This window comes from Sinocyclocheilus anshuiensis, unplaced genomic scaffold (genome assembly GCF_001515605.1).
Source record: "Sinocyclocheilus anshuiensis isolate Anshui unplaced genomic scaffold, SAMN03320099.WGS_v1.1 scaffold26, whole genome shotgun sequence".
NCBI classification, from domain to species: Eukaryota; Metazoa; Chordata; class Actinopteri; order Cypriniformes; family Cyprinidae; genus Sinocyclocheilus; species Sinocyclocheilus anshuiensis.
In genome coordinates, this window is record NW_015544143.1 from 610,880 (window position 1) to 629,981 (window position 19,102).

The window sequence follows — 19,102 nt, forward strand, 5'->3', positions numbered from 1 at the left end:
TCCAAAATAAAAGTTTTTGTTTACATAATATATGTGTGTGTACTGTGTATATTTATTTTGTATATATAAATACACAGACATACCGTATATATTTTGAAAATATTTACATGTATATATTTATATTCATATAATTTATATTATATATAAATATATTTAATTTATAAACATAACATATTTTTTTGAAATATATACATACGTGTGTCAATTTATATATACATAATAAATATACACAGCACACACATATATTACGTAAACACATTTTTTTTTATTATCGCAATCGCTTGACAGCACTAATTTTAAGATAATTGATGTTTGAAGTATATCAGTACAGATTCTGCCTTGCAAGAACTACAACTTCAATTATCATATTCGGTCATCCAAGCCATGAACAATAAAAAAATTTAAAATAAAAAAATAAAATCACAAATCAAAGCAGCATGTTTATAATATAATAACTCTTTATCCAGCTTCACATGCAAAATGTTATCTTTCCTAACGAAACAATATCTCTCTGTTTTGGCATTTCTGTCACACACAATCTCATCCACAGTGCCTTGCACAGTCATCTCAACACAGCCCTCCACAACCAGCGTTCCCACTCAAGGTGACCCATTTAATGCTAATGCACACTCACGTCCCCTCTTCCTCCTCTGCCCTCAATTCGACTGATACGCTATAAAACTAAATATTCTTCTCCAAGGGAACAAGCTTTTAAATTCAGATGATCCCCCTCACTCACAGGACCGCACAGGCCTCGCACGTCTACACACGTCTGAAGAGAGCATATAAAACACCCTTATTGAGCTTCACATCAACTGCAAAATCAAACAGTCATTTAATAGATCTTAAAACATGAGATGCTCAAATGCTAATCAGTGTGGGTGTGATTGCACATTGCTGATAAATAAATAAATTGCTGCCTAGCTTCATGCATTTGATGTCTTTTCACTCATTTTAATGAAGTAAGCTTGAAACAAAAGTGCGGAGACACTAATAGAATTTAAGTGACCATTGCACTAGACCGAAGGACATTCAGACTATTTGACTGACAAAAACACAAGTATATTAACTGCTTTTTGTTTGTTAAAATGCGAAAACTACTAAATGATAAGTACACAAGAATATCTCAACCAAAGACAAGAACAAACAGCAGTTCTTGTTGTGTTTGGTCATGCACAAAGGGCCTTTCATAGCCCCTACTCGCTGGGATAACATCACTTGGGTAGACTTGAGAGAAACAATAGAGAAGCCAATGCCAATAGTCAGAAACAAGAGCGTTTTCTGTGAGGAGTAAAGCGCTGAGCTTTTTAAAGGTTTGCATCTCAAAATGCACTTCTAGGGAAGTACATATCGTAACTAAACATTAAATACAATGAATATGTTTTGCTTCACACATATTAATGAGTACAAACACAAAATCTGAATATGAATAAATCAAATATTAAAGCTAAGATGATTATTTATTTGATTTTATATTCATCTGTACATGTTTTACATCATTGCATATAACCATGTTATGCTAATCTAATAATATTTTGCCTTGTAAAAACCACTACGACAATTACTGGAGTTAATAACTACCCATCTATCCTGTTCCTCTATTAACATGCAGGCTCAAAAGATGCACCTCCTAATACAAGATTCAGGTTTTCCCAGAGCAGACTTACCAGCTTCAAGTTTTCATCTATGCCTATTAAAATATTGAACAATACGTGCAATCTCTATTTAAGGGTCTAAGTGGATGTATGACAATGCGTTGTTTGTATGAATGCACAAATGGATTGTTTATATGAGAATGAGGGAATATGGGATGCACACTGTATCCATATATAGGTTTGACAAATATGTGAATGGGATGTGCTTTTATGTAAATCAATATTTACATTAATGGTGCTTGTTTCAATATTATTTTTATGTAAAAGAGTGCAAGAAAAAAAACTATTCTGTTCTATTCTATTCAAGCAATATCAAGTATGCAAAAGAGCTGAATATCTGCATGGCTCAGTACAACAGCACAAAATTGCGAATTTGGCATCGATTGCCTTTATGCAACAGTTCTATAAATGAGAAAATAATATTCAGTCATTTACATTTTAGACACAACATGGCAAGTTATTTTGTGTATACACAACCACTTAAAAGTTTGGGGTTAATAAGATTTTTTTTGAATGTTTATGAAAAGAATGTCTTATGCTCACCAAGGCAGCACTTAAAAAATTACTTTGAAACTATTTTCACTCAGAAATTGCTAGTAAATTTACAAATAATTAAAAAGAAATGGCCAGCAACACATTCCATTAAATGTGAATTTTTGAAGTTCAAAGACTGAAATAGTGTTTCAATCAAATTAAATGACCAGAACTAACTCTATTCTATTCTATTATGTTGTATTCTATTCTATAACAAAAATATCCAAAAGGCAAGACAAATTTAATCTAGCCTCCTAATGAGGGTGAACAGTCTTATTTTCATAGACTCAAATATACTGTTCTTAATCAAGTATGTAAAGAAATCCAAGTTTAGCACAGTTATCTCATGAGCGGTGCCATTCTGAATATCTGTAAATAGATTCCAGGCATATTTGCGTTGTAGAATAATGATAGGTGAAAGAAAAACAAGACCGAATACAACAAAAAAGAAACGGTCATTCTATGATTTGATTTCAGCTGCAATTTTGAATGCATTTAATGGAGGAGGGAAAGCGCTGACTGACCAATTACTAAAAGCAAAAGCCCGGTTTTCTGTTCTGGCACAGGCTGAGGAGTATACTTGCTGCTGAATTTATCTGCCTCATTATCATAACAATGATGCATGGGAACTTGTGGGACAATGTAATTATGCATAGAAATATGATTGGATTATTTCCTTTCCATCATCAATTCTCCACCATTCCAATCCATGATTATTTAACATAACTTACATCAAAATCAATAAATATACTGGAGATATGCAACTAGCCTCTGATTTAGTGACAGTTCCACATGCCAACATTTAAACAAACAAACTTCTGACTTTCATTTTGACCTTTAAAGTGCTTTCAAAAAGACATATGTAACTACATGAATATAATGCCTACAGAAAAAAGCATGCATATTTTGCATGGTATCAGTGTTAAGTTAACTCTGGGGTGTGTGCGTCGAGGTCAGTGAAATCTAAAGTGTAATGAGCCCTAACCATTCTGTTGCACTGTACTGTCATTCATCATCTAGCCAGGCATCCAGCCACACTGATGCTGTCTGCCCAGGCGTGAAGACACATCCTGGGCATGCAACCATGACTCAAATTCCAACAGCATCGAGGACACACAGAAAGGGACTATGAAAATAACCTTAACAGACAGGTAGTTTTGATAATAAAAAAAATTTATCTAGAGGTTTTGAATTCTGATTTATATAAATGTGGTAAAAGGCGGGTTATCATGTGCAAATCTGTGCTTAGCATTTATTCAAAACTGAAAAATACTCTGATACTAAATCTGGTATATGTCTTCAAACTCTGTGTCATTGGTTCCGTTCAGATGCAAACTACTGTATACTGAACAAACACCTCAATAGCAGTGTCATAGGCTCAATGCTATGGATGGATTGAGCACCTAACACTTAAAATGCGCCAAAATCACTGCATAATGGATGATACAAAAACGCCCTGCACCTCCCAACAGCACAGCAGCAATTTTAATAAAAGCATTTCCTACTGGTTGAAAATATGCCTATATTTACCTTATTGTGAGTTAGTCTAGCGATGTTCAACTGTCTGAAAATGCCTCCCAAACAATGAAGCAAATCTGCCAACTAGGCCACAAGCAATGCATTTGGAGAAGCCCACAATTTTAAAAGAACCAGTTGCTAGGGAACAATGCCATATTACAATTGAAAATATATTTCTAAAGAAATATCTCAACAAATGTACCGTTTAAGGAGTTTAGATATGTTGTGCAACTCTTCTGGGAAAGTTACAGTCACAAGGCCCATAAAGGTTAACTCTGTTAGGCAGTTTTTCCTTACGGGTAAAATGAGAAACTATCCTGCCCTCTACAAATTACATTAACAGAAAGGAGTGTGTTTTTTTTTGCATAAGCAGTATAGGTCTATAAGTGTCCTTCGCCCAGATGGTTATAAACTGGATATTATACTTTAAAAACAGCATCAAAAATTACCTAGTTTACAGAATATATCTAATTCGCATGGATCAAATACACCGTACAACATATTTTCTGCAGTTCTACTTAGCATGCTGACCAACAGGTTTCTGCATAAACATGTCTTACCTTATGTCTGCATTTCAGCACCACCCCATAGGCTCCTTTAGAAAGAAAGAAAAAGCATCATAAGCTCGATTTATACCATTTATGGCTTATATACACAAGCAACTGTTTTATAAGCAATGATACTGATGCATTTTTCTCTTTATCGAAGGATTTTAACAAAAGATGCACTCACCCTCTCCTACAATCCCAAGGACCTCAAATTTATTCATCACATTACCGATGTCAGGAATCTTCATGAAGTCAAAAGATGCCGAGGTGGTGCATATCCGGGCTGAGAGGAGCAGAAAGCCAGAGAATGGGACAGAAATCGGGGCCCGAACGGGTCATTGCAGCAAAAATCTGCTCCCGGTTGGTCACAATGCTCTTCTCATAATCCACACACACTGACACACATTCCTGCAAACTAATACACTATGCACAGACACACACACATAGGCTTGCTCACCTGAAGAGAAAGAGTACAGAGGTTTTGCAGGGAAGGTGTCAAATAGTTATTCATGCATACTGCATCTTTATTTTATATATATCACATGCATATGCATCAGATCAGTGGCATATCCAATGTTTACATCTAATGTATATTTCACATGCATATGCATGAAATGACATTGATTATGGCTCATATTCTGTCTCATTTCACTCAGACAGGATGTGTGTAAAATTGTCATGATTCGGTTTCTCTGAGGTGATAATAAACAAGGGCCACAGTTCTTCAGGATGGATCATTGTGAATTTTATAACAGTTTTTGGAATAGCAAAACAACATAGCTCTGAATGAGAATTACAGGTGGGTGAACTGACAGTCTGAGAATCCTCTCCCAAACCAGAAGTCAGTGATGTAATGTGCTAAAAAAAACAACAGATGGACATAAACTCAATCACCTCAGATGTGCGACAGGTATCAGCTGCGCTTGATATGTGGGCAGTACCCGTTGCTTTTACACTTAAATGCATTTTCATATGCGTTTCGCAGGTCATGTCGTGACACCGACAGCTCCTAGTATGTTTGTGCATTGTGCACAAAAGCGGCGCATGTCTGCATCTGATGTGTTGTGCGGTATACGCGTGCGTAAGTGTGTGCGCGCGCTGGAAATATTCGTAGGTGGATGAAAGTTCTATCATTATTTTAAGCATCTTATCCACCTGACAGTATCAAGAAATGACTGACAGCCCACACCACTCACACCCACTCTTAAACGAACAGTAAAAAAATATGGTGCGGTTAAAAAAAAGATTTTTTTTTACAAAAAAATTTACATAACCAATACAGTCTTAAACGCATGACATAATTGATAACAGGTGACTTGGAGTGTGTGGGCAGGAGGTGCTCTTGTTTGTGCGAAGCACCAACGATGTAACAGCCACAAACATCTAACATCCAGCGTAAAAACCAAGCGCATTGACAATATTGTACATTTATGGAAAGAGCTCCGACTAGAATACTCACTTAAGTCCAAGGCAACGATGCGCAAACTGTCCTCTCGCGTCGCCGAGTAACGATGTTTTCATTTTCACCTGCAGTGGTAACCCATCATCACAGCTGCAACAGTATCCACCTTCATTCTGAGCCATTGACAACCTAACAACGCGAAATTACGGATCGCAGTATGGCGAAGGCTCGCTTCATGAATATTAAGCAAGTCACTCTGACGTTGCCTGGAAACCTTGAAAGTGCGTCCAGTTACGTAATCTAATTAATATTCATGAGCCAGGCCTTCGCTGTAGTAGGGTCTATAATTTGGCGTTCAGGCGAAGCGGCACCAAGCTGAGTGGCGGACTGCTCACACCAATAGCGTCCGAACCGAACCCCTCTGTGGCCAATCACGATGGAGGAATGCTCAGAATGGTCCTGAAGCGAAGGGTCGTCTTTGGCTGGGTTCGGTTGAGCAAATATGCATTCCTGCTCGGATGTGTTACATTTCATACATGCATGTATTCAAATTGATGTGCTCGTTTGGCGAGGCCGTGCCTGGTGTCTCTCGCTCTGTGTGTGTGTGTGTGTGTGTGTGTGAGTGGGTTGAGCTGAAAGATCAATTCAGCAGACAGCTCTGCTGAGAAGAGAAAGAATAAGCCTTTATAAATAAAGAAGCCTTTATAAATTATGACTGAATATTATGAATTGTTGTTATAGCCTATGCTTTAAAACGTCTATCTATCTATCTATCTATCTATCTATCTATCTGTCTATCTATCTATCTATCTATCTATCTATCTATCTATCTATCTATCTATCTATCATCTATCCATCTATCTTGTGCCTTTAGGTCTATCTATCTTGTGCCTTTAGGTTTTTCCTTTTTGACGCTCTATGTAATCTCTAGCCTACTTATTGCGACTGATCTTTAGTTTTGTAGCTTTGAGATATTAATTAATTTGTTTATTATTAATGTTTTATTATTAAGTTTATTTATTATTATTATCGTTGTTGCTGTTGTTGTTATAGAGCAGCTTGCCAGAATATCATAGCCTAATCAACCTATTTTACATGCAAAAATGCCGACTTTGTTCCCTGGTAAAAATCATTAAGAAGAATTTTTTATTTTTTTTTATAATTTCCAGTATTGGAAATCTCGAGACAGGCAGGTTTACTGCATGGAGTGATTTTTCGGGAAAAGTGCATGGTGCCATCTAGCGATTATTCTGATTTAAAACGTATCAGAGGCGATACATGAAACTTACAAATAAATTAATAAATAATATCCCGACAAGATAACAGAAATACCATGGTTTTTGTTCATACGTTTTATTTACAGCAGTCACTCATATTTAATGAGACACAATTTCACACAGTAGCAAACCCTTTTTTTTTATCAAAACTTTTTTTTAATCAATATATAGATCATTTGAATAATTAAAAAATTATACGTAATGATAAACTATGCGTCTTCGCCGCAATATGAAACCAGATAATGGACAATTGATGCTCGTTTAATTATTATGATGAAGGCTTAATAAATGACATTTTTATTGTTAGGTCATGTTTAATTGCAACTGCAAAGTACATTAAACACCTTCATATTCCTCGTGTAGATTTTCTAGCTTTTTTCCCCAACTCAATAACAATCTGTAGGCCTAAGCAAGACAGCACACGTCCACTTGAATTTCATTCTACTCGATTTTTATAATGTCGTTCGAATTCAGTTCAGATCGCTTCTGCGTGTAAACGTGCATTTGTAAGGTAATATTGGGAGTTTGAAATTCACCTTCATCCATACAAAATGATCTGTAGTTCTTCAATGTTCCATTGATATCAATTTGAAGGCACAGATGCAGCTGGACATGCGCGGATGTGCGAAACATGGCGGCCTCGACCCAATAGAAAGTAAAGCAGCACAGCAGCACTGTCCGACCTTACACGGTGAGCAAACATAAGTGGTGCATTTTTTAAAATATTTATTTTAGAGAATCAATTGTGCTGCAGTGTATTCTGCATCTAATGCGATTGTTAAATAGCACAGTGGTCACACTGATGCGGAAGATGAATGCACGTTACATATAAGATGATGTTCTGTGTGCGTGCGCTGTTATTCCCAGAACTGAAGAACTTCCTGCCTCTTTAATTGGCGCACTTGTGTTGAGTGCATGCGGGAAACTATTTACAGTGCATCTGAAAGTACATATATACTTTAACACAGATATATGTGTTATGTATTACATGCATAAATTTGCTTAATAAAGGAATGAAAATAATTGTAGTTATTCAACACTGCCTTTATGATAGTAGCATCTGTCCCACCAATGACAGAAGGGCAATTCACCGTTTATGTGACACATAATTTTGTCTCAGAAAAAGTTATCAAAATAATTTTTCTTTTTTCTTTTCAACATGCTTAATATAATAGAATATTTCATTCAATTAAATGTAATTTTCAATGCATCATTCAAATCTGTGTGTCATTTTATTATAATTAAGATAATATAGTTTTTATTAATATTTTGAATCAGTTTTTATTTTTATGTTTTCCATTTTAATTTTAGTTGAAGTTCTAGTAATTTTGTTGATTTTTTGTAATTTTTATTTTTTTTTAGCCTATATATGTCTATAATTTTTTATTTTTTTATTTATTGTTACATTTTAGTTATTTTAGATCAAGTTAAACTAAATTAAGATGAGAAATGTTGCCTTGGCAACTAGCTGAAATAAAATAATTTGTATGATTTTTTTTAATCTCAGTTAACGCTCATTTTATTTCTAGTTAGAGGAAAATGTTTTTTTATGGTTTTAGTTTTATAGTTAACTATAATAATGTGGAGGAACACATTTTTACACATGAAAACTGCATGAAAATGAATAAATAAAACATTTATATTAATCCTGTAACAATACAGAACAATATATGCATTATTCTGTATAACAATATTTTTACATAATAATCTGTTATTAAAAAGGTTTTGCATTCATTATTTTAATGCATTTTTTTTTATTTACCAGCACTATTCAATGAAACCAGAACTTTACCAGCACTATCCAATGAAAACATCACATCAATGCTTGAGATCGATTACATCTGCAACTCTTCACATTCTCTTTATTTGTGAATTCAAAATATCTATTTTCACCCCCTTTCTAATTTAAAGCAGCTTTGTCAAAAGAGAAAGTTTCCTGTCTCAGGGGTGTGGTGCAAGGACCTTGAAAAGACAGACAGTCAGAGAGAGACCACAAAACGTAGCCATCATCTGTTAATGGGAGGTGTTGGAATCCTTTTCGTGTACTACTGCAGACTCCCACAAATGCCCATTGGCTAATGACCTTTTTACGGCAGTTTGGAATCTTTATGACGACTCTCTGAATGGGATTCACAGCTTAAGACAGAAGAATGAGGAGGAGAAGAGGGGGAGAGCGAGAGGTTGTCTGCTATCTGGACACAAGTGGCTAGTAGTTTCAGAGCAGAAACACTGGTGTGACATTGAAAGGATTCTATCTCTTTTTCCCAGCAAAAACTAATTTTTTTTTTTGGGAGAATTTTTGGTTTTAGCATCATCTGGAGTTTTTGCTGAAAACTTTGGCAGGATAAGCAAGTAAGAAATAAAGTAGAAATGCATGTTTTTTTTAATTGCACATCTCTTGAAAGTACCTTGTATAGTCCCAATATTCCAAAATTGCCTTTATATTTCTAGTGATTTTTTATTTTTAAATGTTTTATGGCAATATATTAACATATCTAACATATCTAAATGCACTGGGAAAAAAAATACTTTTCAAAGTTATTAATAATATTGGATTATATTTTACAAGAAAATACTGTCAGGCTTTCTTTTTCAAAATTTCACATTTAATTCAGTGTGTTACTTGCCGTTTCTTTGTAATTATTTGCGAAACTTACTAGCAAGTTCTAAGTGAAAATTGTTTCACCACCATTATTTTCAGTGTGTAGTTTTACCTTAATAACCACTTGATATTTATTAAGTTCACATTTGTGTATAAAAGACAGCCTTAAACTTCAACACACTTAATTATACAAATGATAAAAAAATTAGATATGCATCTTCTCAGTTCACAAACATTAAATATTGAATGCTGTAGTACTAGATTTGTACTACAGCCTTTCACTTTTGCAACATTTCACTTGAATGTAAAAAAAAGAGTATTTTAACATTTTTAAAAGAGTATTTTAAAAGTTTAATTCACATATTGATGGGACTGAAATGGTGCTCTGTAGCCAAGACCCCATTTTTCAGTCTGTATTTGTTTTCAATTTAGCTTTGTTGAATATCCCATTAAGAAACATTACGTGGACTAACAGAGGAATAAAAAGGAAGACCCTCATCCTACTGTCAGCTTGCACAGGACGTCAGCTGCAGCCAATTTCCCCCAAACGGAGATGTGACTTATCACTTGCTGAAAGAGCCGAGGCTTTGATCAGCGAGTCCAGGGTCCCTCAGAAGCCGCAGTAACTTATTATGATGTCAAATAGAAGAAAACCTTTTCTTAGTTGAGCGCTTTGATTCTCTAAAGGTATTTGTGATTTAGTGATAATCCTTTTTTTTTTTCTTGGACGGTACAATGTTGGTGGAATAAATTGCACTCAGATGCCATTCGGGAGTATAAAGTATAATCCCTGACTTCCGTAATGCTGTAATATGGTTTCCAGCATGGGTTCATGAACTCATGGTCCAAAGCTGATCTCGATTGTGATAAAAGAGACACAGAGGCTGTTATTTACAAATAACAGGATCTTACTAAAACGGATTTGAATATAGGTTTATATATATTATTTTTGTATGTTTTTAAAAGAATTATGAAATGTTTGGACTCTATGAATAGTTTGGTATTAGTGTGTGTGTGTGTGTGTGTGTGCGTGAATATTTTGAATCTATATTTGTACTTATACTACTGTTCAAAATGGTGAGGTTTGTTGTTTGTTTGTTGTTTTAATATTTTTGAAAGAGGTGACTTATGCTCATCAAGGCTGCATTCGTTTGCAATTTTTGATCAGTTTAATGCATCCTTACTGAATAAAAGTATTAATTTATTTAAAAAAAATAAAAAAAATCTGGCTGACCTCAACAGTATAGTGTAGGTTTAATGAAAAATATTGTGTTGGATTTTTGAAAATATTGGATGGTATTGATGTATCTGTTAATAAATTTTTCTTTCTTTCTTTCTTTCTTTCTTTCTTTCTTTCTTTCTTTCTTTCTTTCTCTTTTCTTTCTTTCGCTTTACCTCGCTCGCTCTCTCTTTGTACAATGACAGCATGGTGAGTCAGCTCCTTTTAAGAGCGCTGGACTTTCCTAGCACTGCTGTGATACCCGAGCACTGTGCAGAAACAGGCAGCACTTCCCGTCAAGCAGTGATCACTCATTAATTCTTTCTTTCTTTCTTTCTTTCTTTCTTTCTTTCAGTTGGCTGTTTAAGAGCTGTGCTGGCTGTCCAGTTTCTGTCCACTTCATGTGGTGCTTCAGGTCACCATGGGAAAAACCCACCAGAAAGGTAAAAACTGCTACTTCATCCCATTTTGACATTAAAACCTTCATCTTTTTTGTTAATCCTTTTTCATAATTAAGGAACTTATTTGTTATCATTCTCAGAATTTTTGAATTAACTTTGTATTTATTTGGAGACAAACAATACAGTAATAAAGAGAAATCAGGGAGGAACAATGAGGATTCACGCCCTTCACAAAAGCTCACCGGTACTGCCTCCCTTTTCTTTCTTTATTAACCTGTAAAGAAATACATGTACTGTTTACTTTATCTCATACTTTATCTCAGACATTTCACTCCCCTGCTCATTCCTCAGAGCCGTTCAGCTGGGAAACATACTTGAGAGAGACTTCATCCTGTCCTGCTTCCCCCAGCTGTTTCAGACAGGTAGGAGCTCTTCTGTCTTTAATGGTGCTGCATTTCTGCCAAAAGAAAGGGTCATACTGGGTTGGTTACTTTAATTTGTTATAAACTGATATATTTGTTATTCTTTAACTCCTTACAAGATTAATAAGTACGGATAAAATAGAATGAATTTAATGCAACTGTTGTTTTTATTTATACATTTATTAGTTTATAATAATAATGTTTTAAAGTTATATATTTAAACTACTTTTCAAAAGTGTATGGTCAGTTTTTTCAAGCAATTACTAGGCTACTACTTTATTCAGCAAGGATGCATTACATTAATCAAAAGTCACAGTACCAATGTCTATTTCAAATAAATGCCGCTCTCTTGAACTTTATATTCATCAAAGAATCTTGAAAAAAAAAATCACGGCTTCCACAAAATATTAATATAAAAACATTTTCAACATTGATAATATAATAACCAATTTTTCTTGAGCACCAAATCAACATATTAGAATGATTTCTGAAGGATCACATGGCATCGACCCCAAAACATATGTGTAAATGAAATGTTGTTTTGTCTTGTAATGTAATTATCACACTATTTGATTGACATTTCATGTTTTTATTCATTCCCTTTTTGTTTTGTTTTTTTCCTCTCTCCAGTCCAGAGTCCCTCCCAGTAATAATTTTAAAGTGGGACTGAAAGTGGAGGCTTGTGACCCCAGGAATTCCAGCTCAATGTGTATCGCCACGGTGATGGGGTTAATGGGTGTGCGTCTGCGGCTCAGACTGGATGGTAGTGACAGCGCCAATGACTTCTGGCGACTGGTTGACTCCTCTGACATTCAACCTATCGGCACGTGTGAGAAAAGTGGAGACATGTTGCAGCCACCACTGGGTAAAGTAGTTTTTTTTTTTAAACAAAATTAATAAAATATTCTGCAATGAAGGATTCAAACAAAGTCCAGTTTAGGTCTAAATTAGTTGGTTATGGCATCAAAATTTTGTCATTTTAAAGTGATTTGCAAAGATCCCACAAAGCTAAATTGATTAGAATCTGTTTGTTTCCCTTTCATACAGCATAATAATGATTTTAAAAAGAAATTTTGCCCTTGGCTGTACATATTAATAGCAATATACTTATTTTTCTTTTTTTTTCATTATACATTTTCTGTTTAATACCCATTTCCCATAATTAGGGTTCAGAATGAATGCCTCTTCATGGCCCATGTTCCTATTAAAAACATTAAGTGGGGCAGAGATGGCTCCAGCTTCAGCCTTTAAAAAGGTAATTGCTTTAATTTGCAAACCATGTTAACAAGCCCTTCATAGATCCATGAATAAAGCTTTGAAATAAATGGAAAGTGGTGGGTTTGTTGCATAATGTATGCATAACATAAATTCAGACAGGAATAAATATTACAACAAACATTTTTTTTATTCAAATGTTTAGATTTTTGCATACATTACCAGTCAAAAGTTTGGAATAATTAAGATAAAAAAAAAAGTCTCTTATGCTTACCAAGACTGCATTTATATAATCTAAAACAGTAATATTGTGAAATATCATTACAATTTCAAATGACTGTAATAACAAATTTTCTGTTATAAAATATTTAAAAATGTAATTTTTAACATTATTTATTTATTATTAATTTATTCTTGTACATGGACGGTCTGTTTTGTGTGAATGCCTCAGGAGCCGCCCAATCCTACTCAGAGCTACTTTAAACCTGGTATGAAACTGGAAGCAGTGGACCGAAAGAATCCCTACCTCATCTGTCCTGCTACCATCGGAGAGGTGAGAGGGGACAAGATATTCATCATGTTTGATGGCTGGAGAGGAGCGTTCGATTACTGGTGTCAGTATGACTCTAGGGACATCTTCCCCGTGGGCTGGTGTCAACTGACCAACCACAGTCTGCAACCTCCCGGCAACTGCTGTGAGTACATTCTGTGACCACTAGGGCTCACTACAGTTTTGTGTTTGGGAACTGTTCTGTTTTTTGGGGGTGGAGTGATGTGATTGTGTTCAATTGAGAGAGAAAGAGAAACCACCTTTTTATTTTCTCTATAATGAGCATAGATCAACTTTAAAGAAGTCTGTGCTCAAATATTTAGTGTCTTCAAGTCGAAGTGAACAGTGACTGTCTTTTACTGGTCCAATTGCCACCATTCAAGTTTCTTGCTGATTAAATCTGAGGTCTGATATTTATTTTATAGTATCCATGATTTTGAAATTTGAGATCAAGTTTTTTTTATTGTACAGCTTCCATTACATTTTTATATTTTTTAATCAGTTTCATACTTAGTAAAAAAATATTGTAGTTTATTACTATGTCAAATATAGGAGAAAATTTGTAAGATATTTGAAATGATTTTAAATGAATGTATTTATCTTCTTTTGAAATGTGAGCAACAAGCAGACACACTGCAGACGCCTAATTCTTCTTGGCAGCAACATTTACTTAACATGCACACTTTGCAGGACTACACATTGCCTGGTGTGCTGTAAATCTGGGATGTGATGGTTTATAGCTGTCTGTTGGTGCTGTTCAAATGTTTCACCCCAGTTTGTGTGGCTCTGGCATAATAATTGATGTGAAGTGAATGAAAACTGAGTTCTTGATGAATGGGGGTAGTTATGTGTGTCCTATCAGTTCTTCCTCCTCTGAATATTTTCAAGGCTTGTTTACTGCTCTCTTCCTGCTTTTACCAGAGCGGACATGACCAGACAGAAAGGATATTGAATGTTAGGAGATGTTTCCCATTTATCCTAGTCAGATACCACAGCCTTTATTTATCTATGAGTACAAATGAACAAATTATTCTGGGATTATATTATGATTTACACAAGGAACAATTTTCTTTTTTCCACTTCTTGTCCAAAAACTTGTTTCACATACGTCTTGATGCACTGAATTGCGAAATTGTGTGAGATGGCTGGTGGTTTTTGAAAATATACTAAGTTTGATTGAGCATCTAGTATATGGCATTCTAATGTTTGCTTGTTTGTTTGTTTGAAAGGCATTTTGGAATATTTCTCCATTAAGTTATTGGTGGAAATAAATAAGTGGCCAAAATAAAATAATTGTGTCTTTGAGACTCAGAATTTAGGACACAAGAAGGATTCAATTCTCTCCCGACCATCAGAGGTGGCTTTTCTTTTCGAATCATTGTAAATAATTTACAGACTGATCACAATTCACTGCCAGAGTTTTACTGAAAACGCTTGGTTCAATCCATAACTCAGCAGTAGTTTATAGTCTGAATGGTTTAAAAGAGTTTTATTCAACAAAAGACTCTGTTGTGCTTTCAAATTGCTCATCTTTGACTGCACCAAAGATTCAGAATTCATTTTTTACTCCAAAAACAGCAGACATTTTTCCTTTGAATGAAAACAACAGTCATTAATGCTTTTTCATTACTTAATGCAATTATTTTGTGTACTAAATTTAGTAAGGCCATAGGCAAATTTTATATATAAATATGAAAAAGCAAATGGTTCAAATAAATTCTGATGGTATTTTAGTGAACTTTGAATGGAGGCACGAGAGCAGGAACTGTGCATTTACCCTTTCCTTTGTGTGTGATGTGTCTTCATTTGCCTTGCATAGTAGTTTTAACTGATCATTAGTGAGTATCACCTTTCTAATGTGCGCTGAAAAAAATGTGTCTGTGGGTGTTTGAATGATGTCTTAATTTTTTTCTATAATTCTATTTTTTTTGAGCTGACGCAGAACACATTGTGTATGTGCACATGTGCATTTTTTAATAATGTAGCAAAGAACAGTAATAAGAGCTTAAGACAATGGATGCAAGGCAAAGGATGAACATGTGTTTCAGATCTTTTGCAGTTAGTTACAGATAAATTAGACTTTCTGAAAAATTAAAATATGGTTTCAACTTAATTTCTCCTAAAAAGAAAAGTGTTTAGATTTCCTGTAATTTGGGGAGATGATGGAATATCTGGAGTTGTGCTGGTTTGTGTTAGAATATGTCTTCTGAGAGTTTGTTTTGATTCAGGTCATTAAATTATGTTTCTCATGCACTATTATGAAAGAGCTCAAAGATTCAGCCTCTAGTTATTCCGCATACAGTAGGAAGCACATTTGTAACAGTCTTTCAGGGAAAATTAAAGCAAAATTGTCTGTCACAAATCTTTTTTTTCCCTACCCATCTCAGATGGTAATTTGATGCAATAATGTTATAAAATATATATTTTTTAAATTTCCAACATACCTTAATTTATTTTCTAATAATAATAAAAATAAAATTCTGTAGTTTAGAGTACAACAATAATCCATTATGTGGTATGCTTTGCCTAAATGATCTTCTTCATGTGCCATTTTAAGTTATATTTAGAGCTATTTATTAGTACTATGTTATGCGTATTAGTTATGCGTTCACCTCTGCTCCTGCTGTGCTCTCACACCTAAAGTGAGAACAACAGGGCCAGATTTCTTAATAAGTGTTGGTGCGTTCACACATCTCGCACACTTGAGGTGGCTTAATGCATTTAATATAAATGTGTGAGACAAGCAGACAAATTAATTTGATGCAATAATATTATAAAATATATATTTTTTAAATTTCCAACATACCTTAATTTATTTTCTAATAATAATAAATATAAAATTCTGTAGTTTAGAGTACAACAATAATCCATTATGTGGTATGCTTTGCCTAAATGATCTTCTTCATGTGCCATTTTAAGTTATATTTAGAGCTATTTATTAGTACTATGTTATGCGTATTAGTTATGCGTTCACCTCTGCTCCTGCTGTGCTCTCACACCTAAAGTGAGAACAACAGGGCCAGATTTCTTAATAAGTGTTGGTGCGTTCACACATCTCGCACACTTGAGGTGGCTTAATGCATTTAATATAAATGTGTGAGACAAGCAGACAAATCCAATTTGTCTGTAACCTGTCTGTGTATTTGTAATAAATTTTACTATACATTTGTATAATTTCTTGGGAAATATCAAAGACTTGAGGTTTGTTTGACTTTAGCAGGGAATTCTGAATGAGGTTGGGATTACAACTGGTACCAGACCGAGGTGTGGGTACAAGACTATATCCGCTGGGTGTGCGAGAAAGCACACAAATACCTCCAGCAGGAGCGTCATTCATGCCTCTCTTGCTTCAAACCGGGCACTCTGAATCTGATCTCCATTAGCCTTTTACCCCCTTCAGCCCTAAAAGCTTGGGAGAAGCTTTGAAATGGCAGGAGACCATTTGATGATTATGGGGTGAGCGTGATTTCACCAGGTACAACATGTTCCTGGAACAACATCCTTGTTGATCCTGGAACAACATTCCTATCAACCAATCAGAATTGAGGGATAACTTTTCAGGAAATATCTGTTTTAGGCTTACAATGAGGGTTAGGTGACTGTTAGTTAATGTATATATGGCAGAAATGTACGGAAAAATACATTAAAGACGTAATCAAACAGACGATGAACACTATTAACAGCAATTATTATGATGCAGTCAAACTTATAGCAAAATTTGGTAGTTCTGTATGTTGTTTATATATATATATATATATATATATATATACTGTATATATATATATGCATAATAATAATAATAATAGTAATTTATTATTTATTTATTTTTTAATATTTAGATTTTCTAGATTAAGTCTACATTTTAATGTAACATTAATAAATAATACTTAATTATTTATTCTTAATATTAATAATAATAAATGTTATTATTCATAAATAATTTTATTGTTCGTATTATTTATGAATGATGCATTAAAATGTTGACTAAATCTAAATCTTAATGATAATACTAATAATTTATTAATTTATAACTTAGTTATATCATAATTATTATTATTTGTAAATGTTACATCAACATGTAGACTAAAAAAATACATCTTAAAGAGAAATGTTATTTTTATTTAATACGATACCAATAAGTTCTTCTGTAGTTAAAATATTTTATTGTAATTCAGTATTAATCACATTTTTATATTCAGCGCCTTATAGTTAAGGACTGTCAATCTGGCTGATAATATGAATACGACCCCCAATCTCCCTCCTCCTCCTCCTCCTCCTCCTCCCCCGCCTCTTCCTCTCCTCGTCCCCGCCTCCATATTAATGAAATATATTGTAACTTTTCAGGAAATATCTGTTTTAGGCTTACAATGAGGGTTAGGTGCTTCTACACCCTTGTTAATCAGCTATCTGATTTTAGGAATAAATTATGGGTAGGGTTAGGTTTAGGGGTAGGGATTGGGTTAAGTCTATATTTTTGGACAGTTATGTTCATCCAGGAACATGTCTTACTTGGCAAAATCACGGCGACCTGATTATGGGGTGTTGAATGGGTGAATGTAAAATATGATTTTTTTTTGCAGATTTATCTAAATAATATATTTTTTTAATTGTGCAGTGTTGTTCAATGTTTTAAAATGTTTTGTTTTTTATACATGTATGCATGGTTAATATTCAATTTTTTTTTCAATTCAATTCATGTTTATTTGTATAGTGATGTTCACGATACAAATCGTTGCAAAGCAACTTTACAGAAAATTATGTTTCTACAATATATTTAGTAGTAGCTTATCAGTGGTGACTGTTAGTTAATGTATATATGGCAGAAATGTACGGAAAAATACATTAAAGACGTAATCAAACAGACGATGAACACTATTAACAGCAATTATTATGATGCAGTCAAACTTATAGCAAAATTTGGTAGTTCTGTATGTTGTTTATATATATATATATATATATATATATATACTGTATATATATATATATATATATGCATAATAATAATAATAATAGTAATTTATTATTTATTTATTTTTTAATATTTAGATTTTCTAGATTAAGTCTACATTTTAATGTAACATTAATAAATAATACTTAATTATTTATTCTTAATATTAATAATAATAAATGTTATTATTCATAAATAATTTTATTGTTCGTATTATTTATGAATGATGCATTAAAATGTTGACTAAATCTAAATCTTAATGATAATACTAATAATTTATTAATTTATAACTTAGTTATATCATAATTATTATTATTTGTAAATGTTACATCAACATGTAGACTAAAAAAATACATCTTAAAGAGAAATGTTATTTTTATTTAATACGATACCAATAAGTTCTTCTGTAGTTAAAATATTTTATTGTAATTCAGTATTAATCACATTTTTATATTCAGCGCCTTATAGTTAAGGACTGTCAATCTGGCTGATAATATGAATACGACCCCCAATCTCCCTCCTCCTCCTCCTCCTCCTCCTCCCCCGCCTCTTCCTCTCCTCGTCCCCGCCTCCATATTAATGAAATATATTGGCCGATCAGGGCTCCACCGACACTGGCTTTGTCATGCGCTTCTGCTACCGCTACCGCTGCTGTTCAAACTGGGCGCGAAAGTGAGTGCTAGCTCCGGTTGTTCTATTGCTTTAAAACAGACATTCTCCACCAAGAGAGAGATTTACACCGGATTCGTTGGTGCACAACGCGGATATAGTTGAAAGTTGGCGTTTTGGTGAGTTCCTCTGGTATATTTCC

General features: G+C 34.0%; 2 protein-coding genes across 3 annotated transcripts in view; one reads left to right on the forward strand and one right to left on the reverse strand.

The window, feature by feature from the left end:
* LOC107695077 (cyclin-dependent kinase-like 5) overlaps window positions 1–5,822 on the reverse strand; it is a 38,538-nt gene extending 32,716 nt beyond the window's left edge. For both annotated transcript variants that reach the window (XM_016494873.1, XM_016494872.1), the window contains exons 1-3: window positions 5,715–5,822; window positions 4,440–4,712; window positions 4,268–4,302 (exon numbers count right to left, since the gene is read on the reverse strand). In XM_016494873.1, the coding sequence (XP_016350359.1) occupies window positions 4,268–4,302; window positions 4,440–4,503 (99 nt within the window). In that variant the 5' untranslated portion in view covers window positions 4,504–4,712; window positions 5,715–5,822. The remainder of the gene's footprint in view (window positions 1–4,267; window positions 4,303–4,439; window positions 4,713–5,714) is intronic.
* A 267-nt stretch (window positions 5,823–6,089) lies between these two features.
* Window positions 6,090–19,102, forward strand: part of LOC107695050 (polycomb protein SCMH1-like) — a 29,376-nt gene continuing 16,363 nt past the window's right edge. The window contains exons 1-7 of the mRNA XM_016494833.1: window positions 6,090–6,143; window positions 11,111–11,198; window positions 11,329–11,400; window positions 11,508–11,578; window positions 12,209–12,443; window positions 12,745–12,833; window positions 13,245–13,488. Of these exons, the coding sequence (XP_016350319.1) occupies window positions 11,177–11,198; window positions 11,329–11,400; window positions 11,508–11,578; window positions 12,209–12,443; window positions 12,745–12,833; window positions 13,245–13,488 (733 nt within the window). The 5' untranslated portion in view covers window positions 6,090–6,143; window positions 11,111–11,176. The remainder of the gene's footprint in view (window positions 6,144–11,110; window positions 11,199–11,328; window positions 11,401–11,507; window positions 11,579–12,208; window positions 12,444–12,744; window positions 12,834–13,244; window positions 13,489–19,102) is intronic.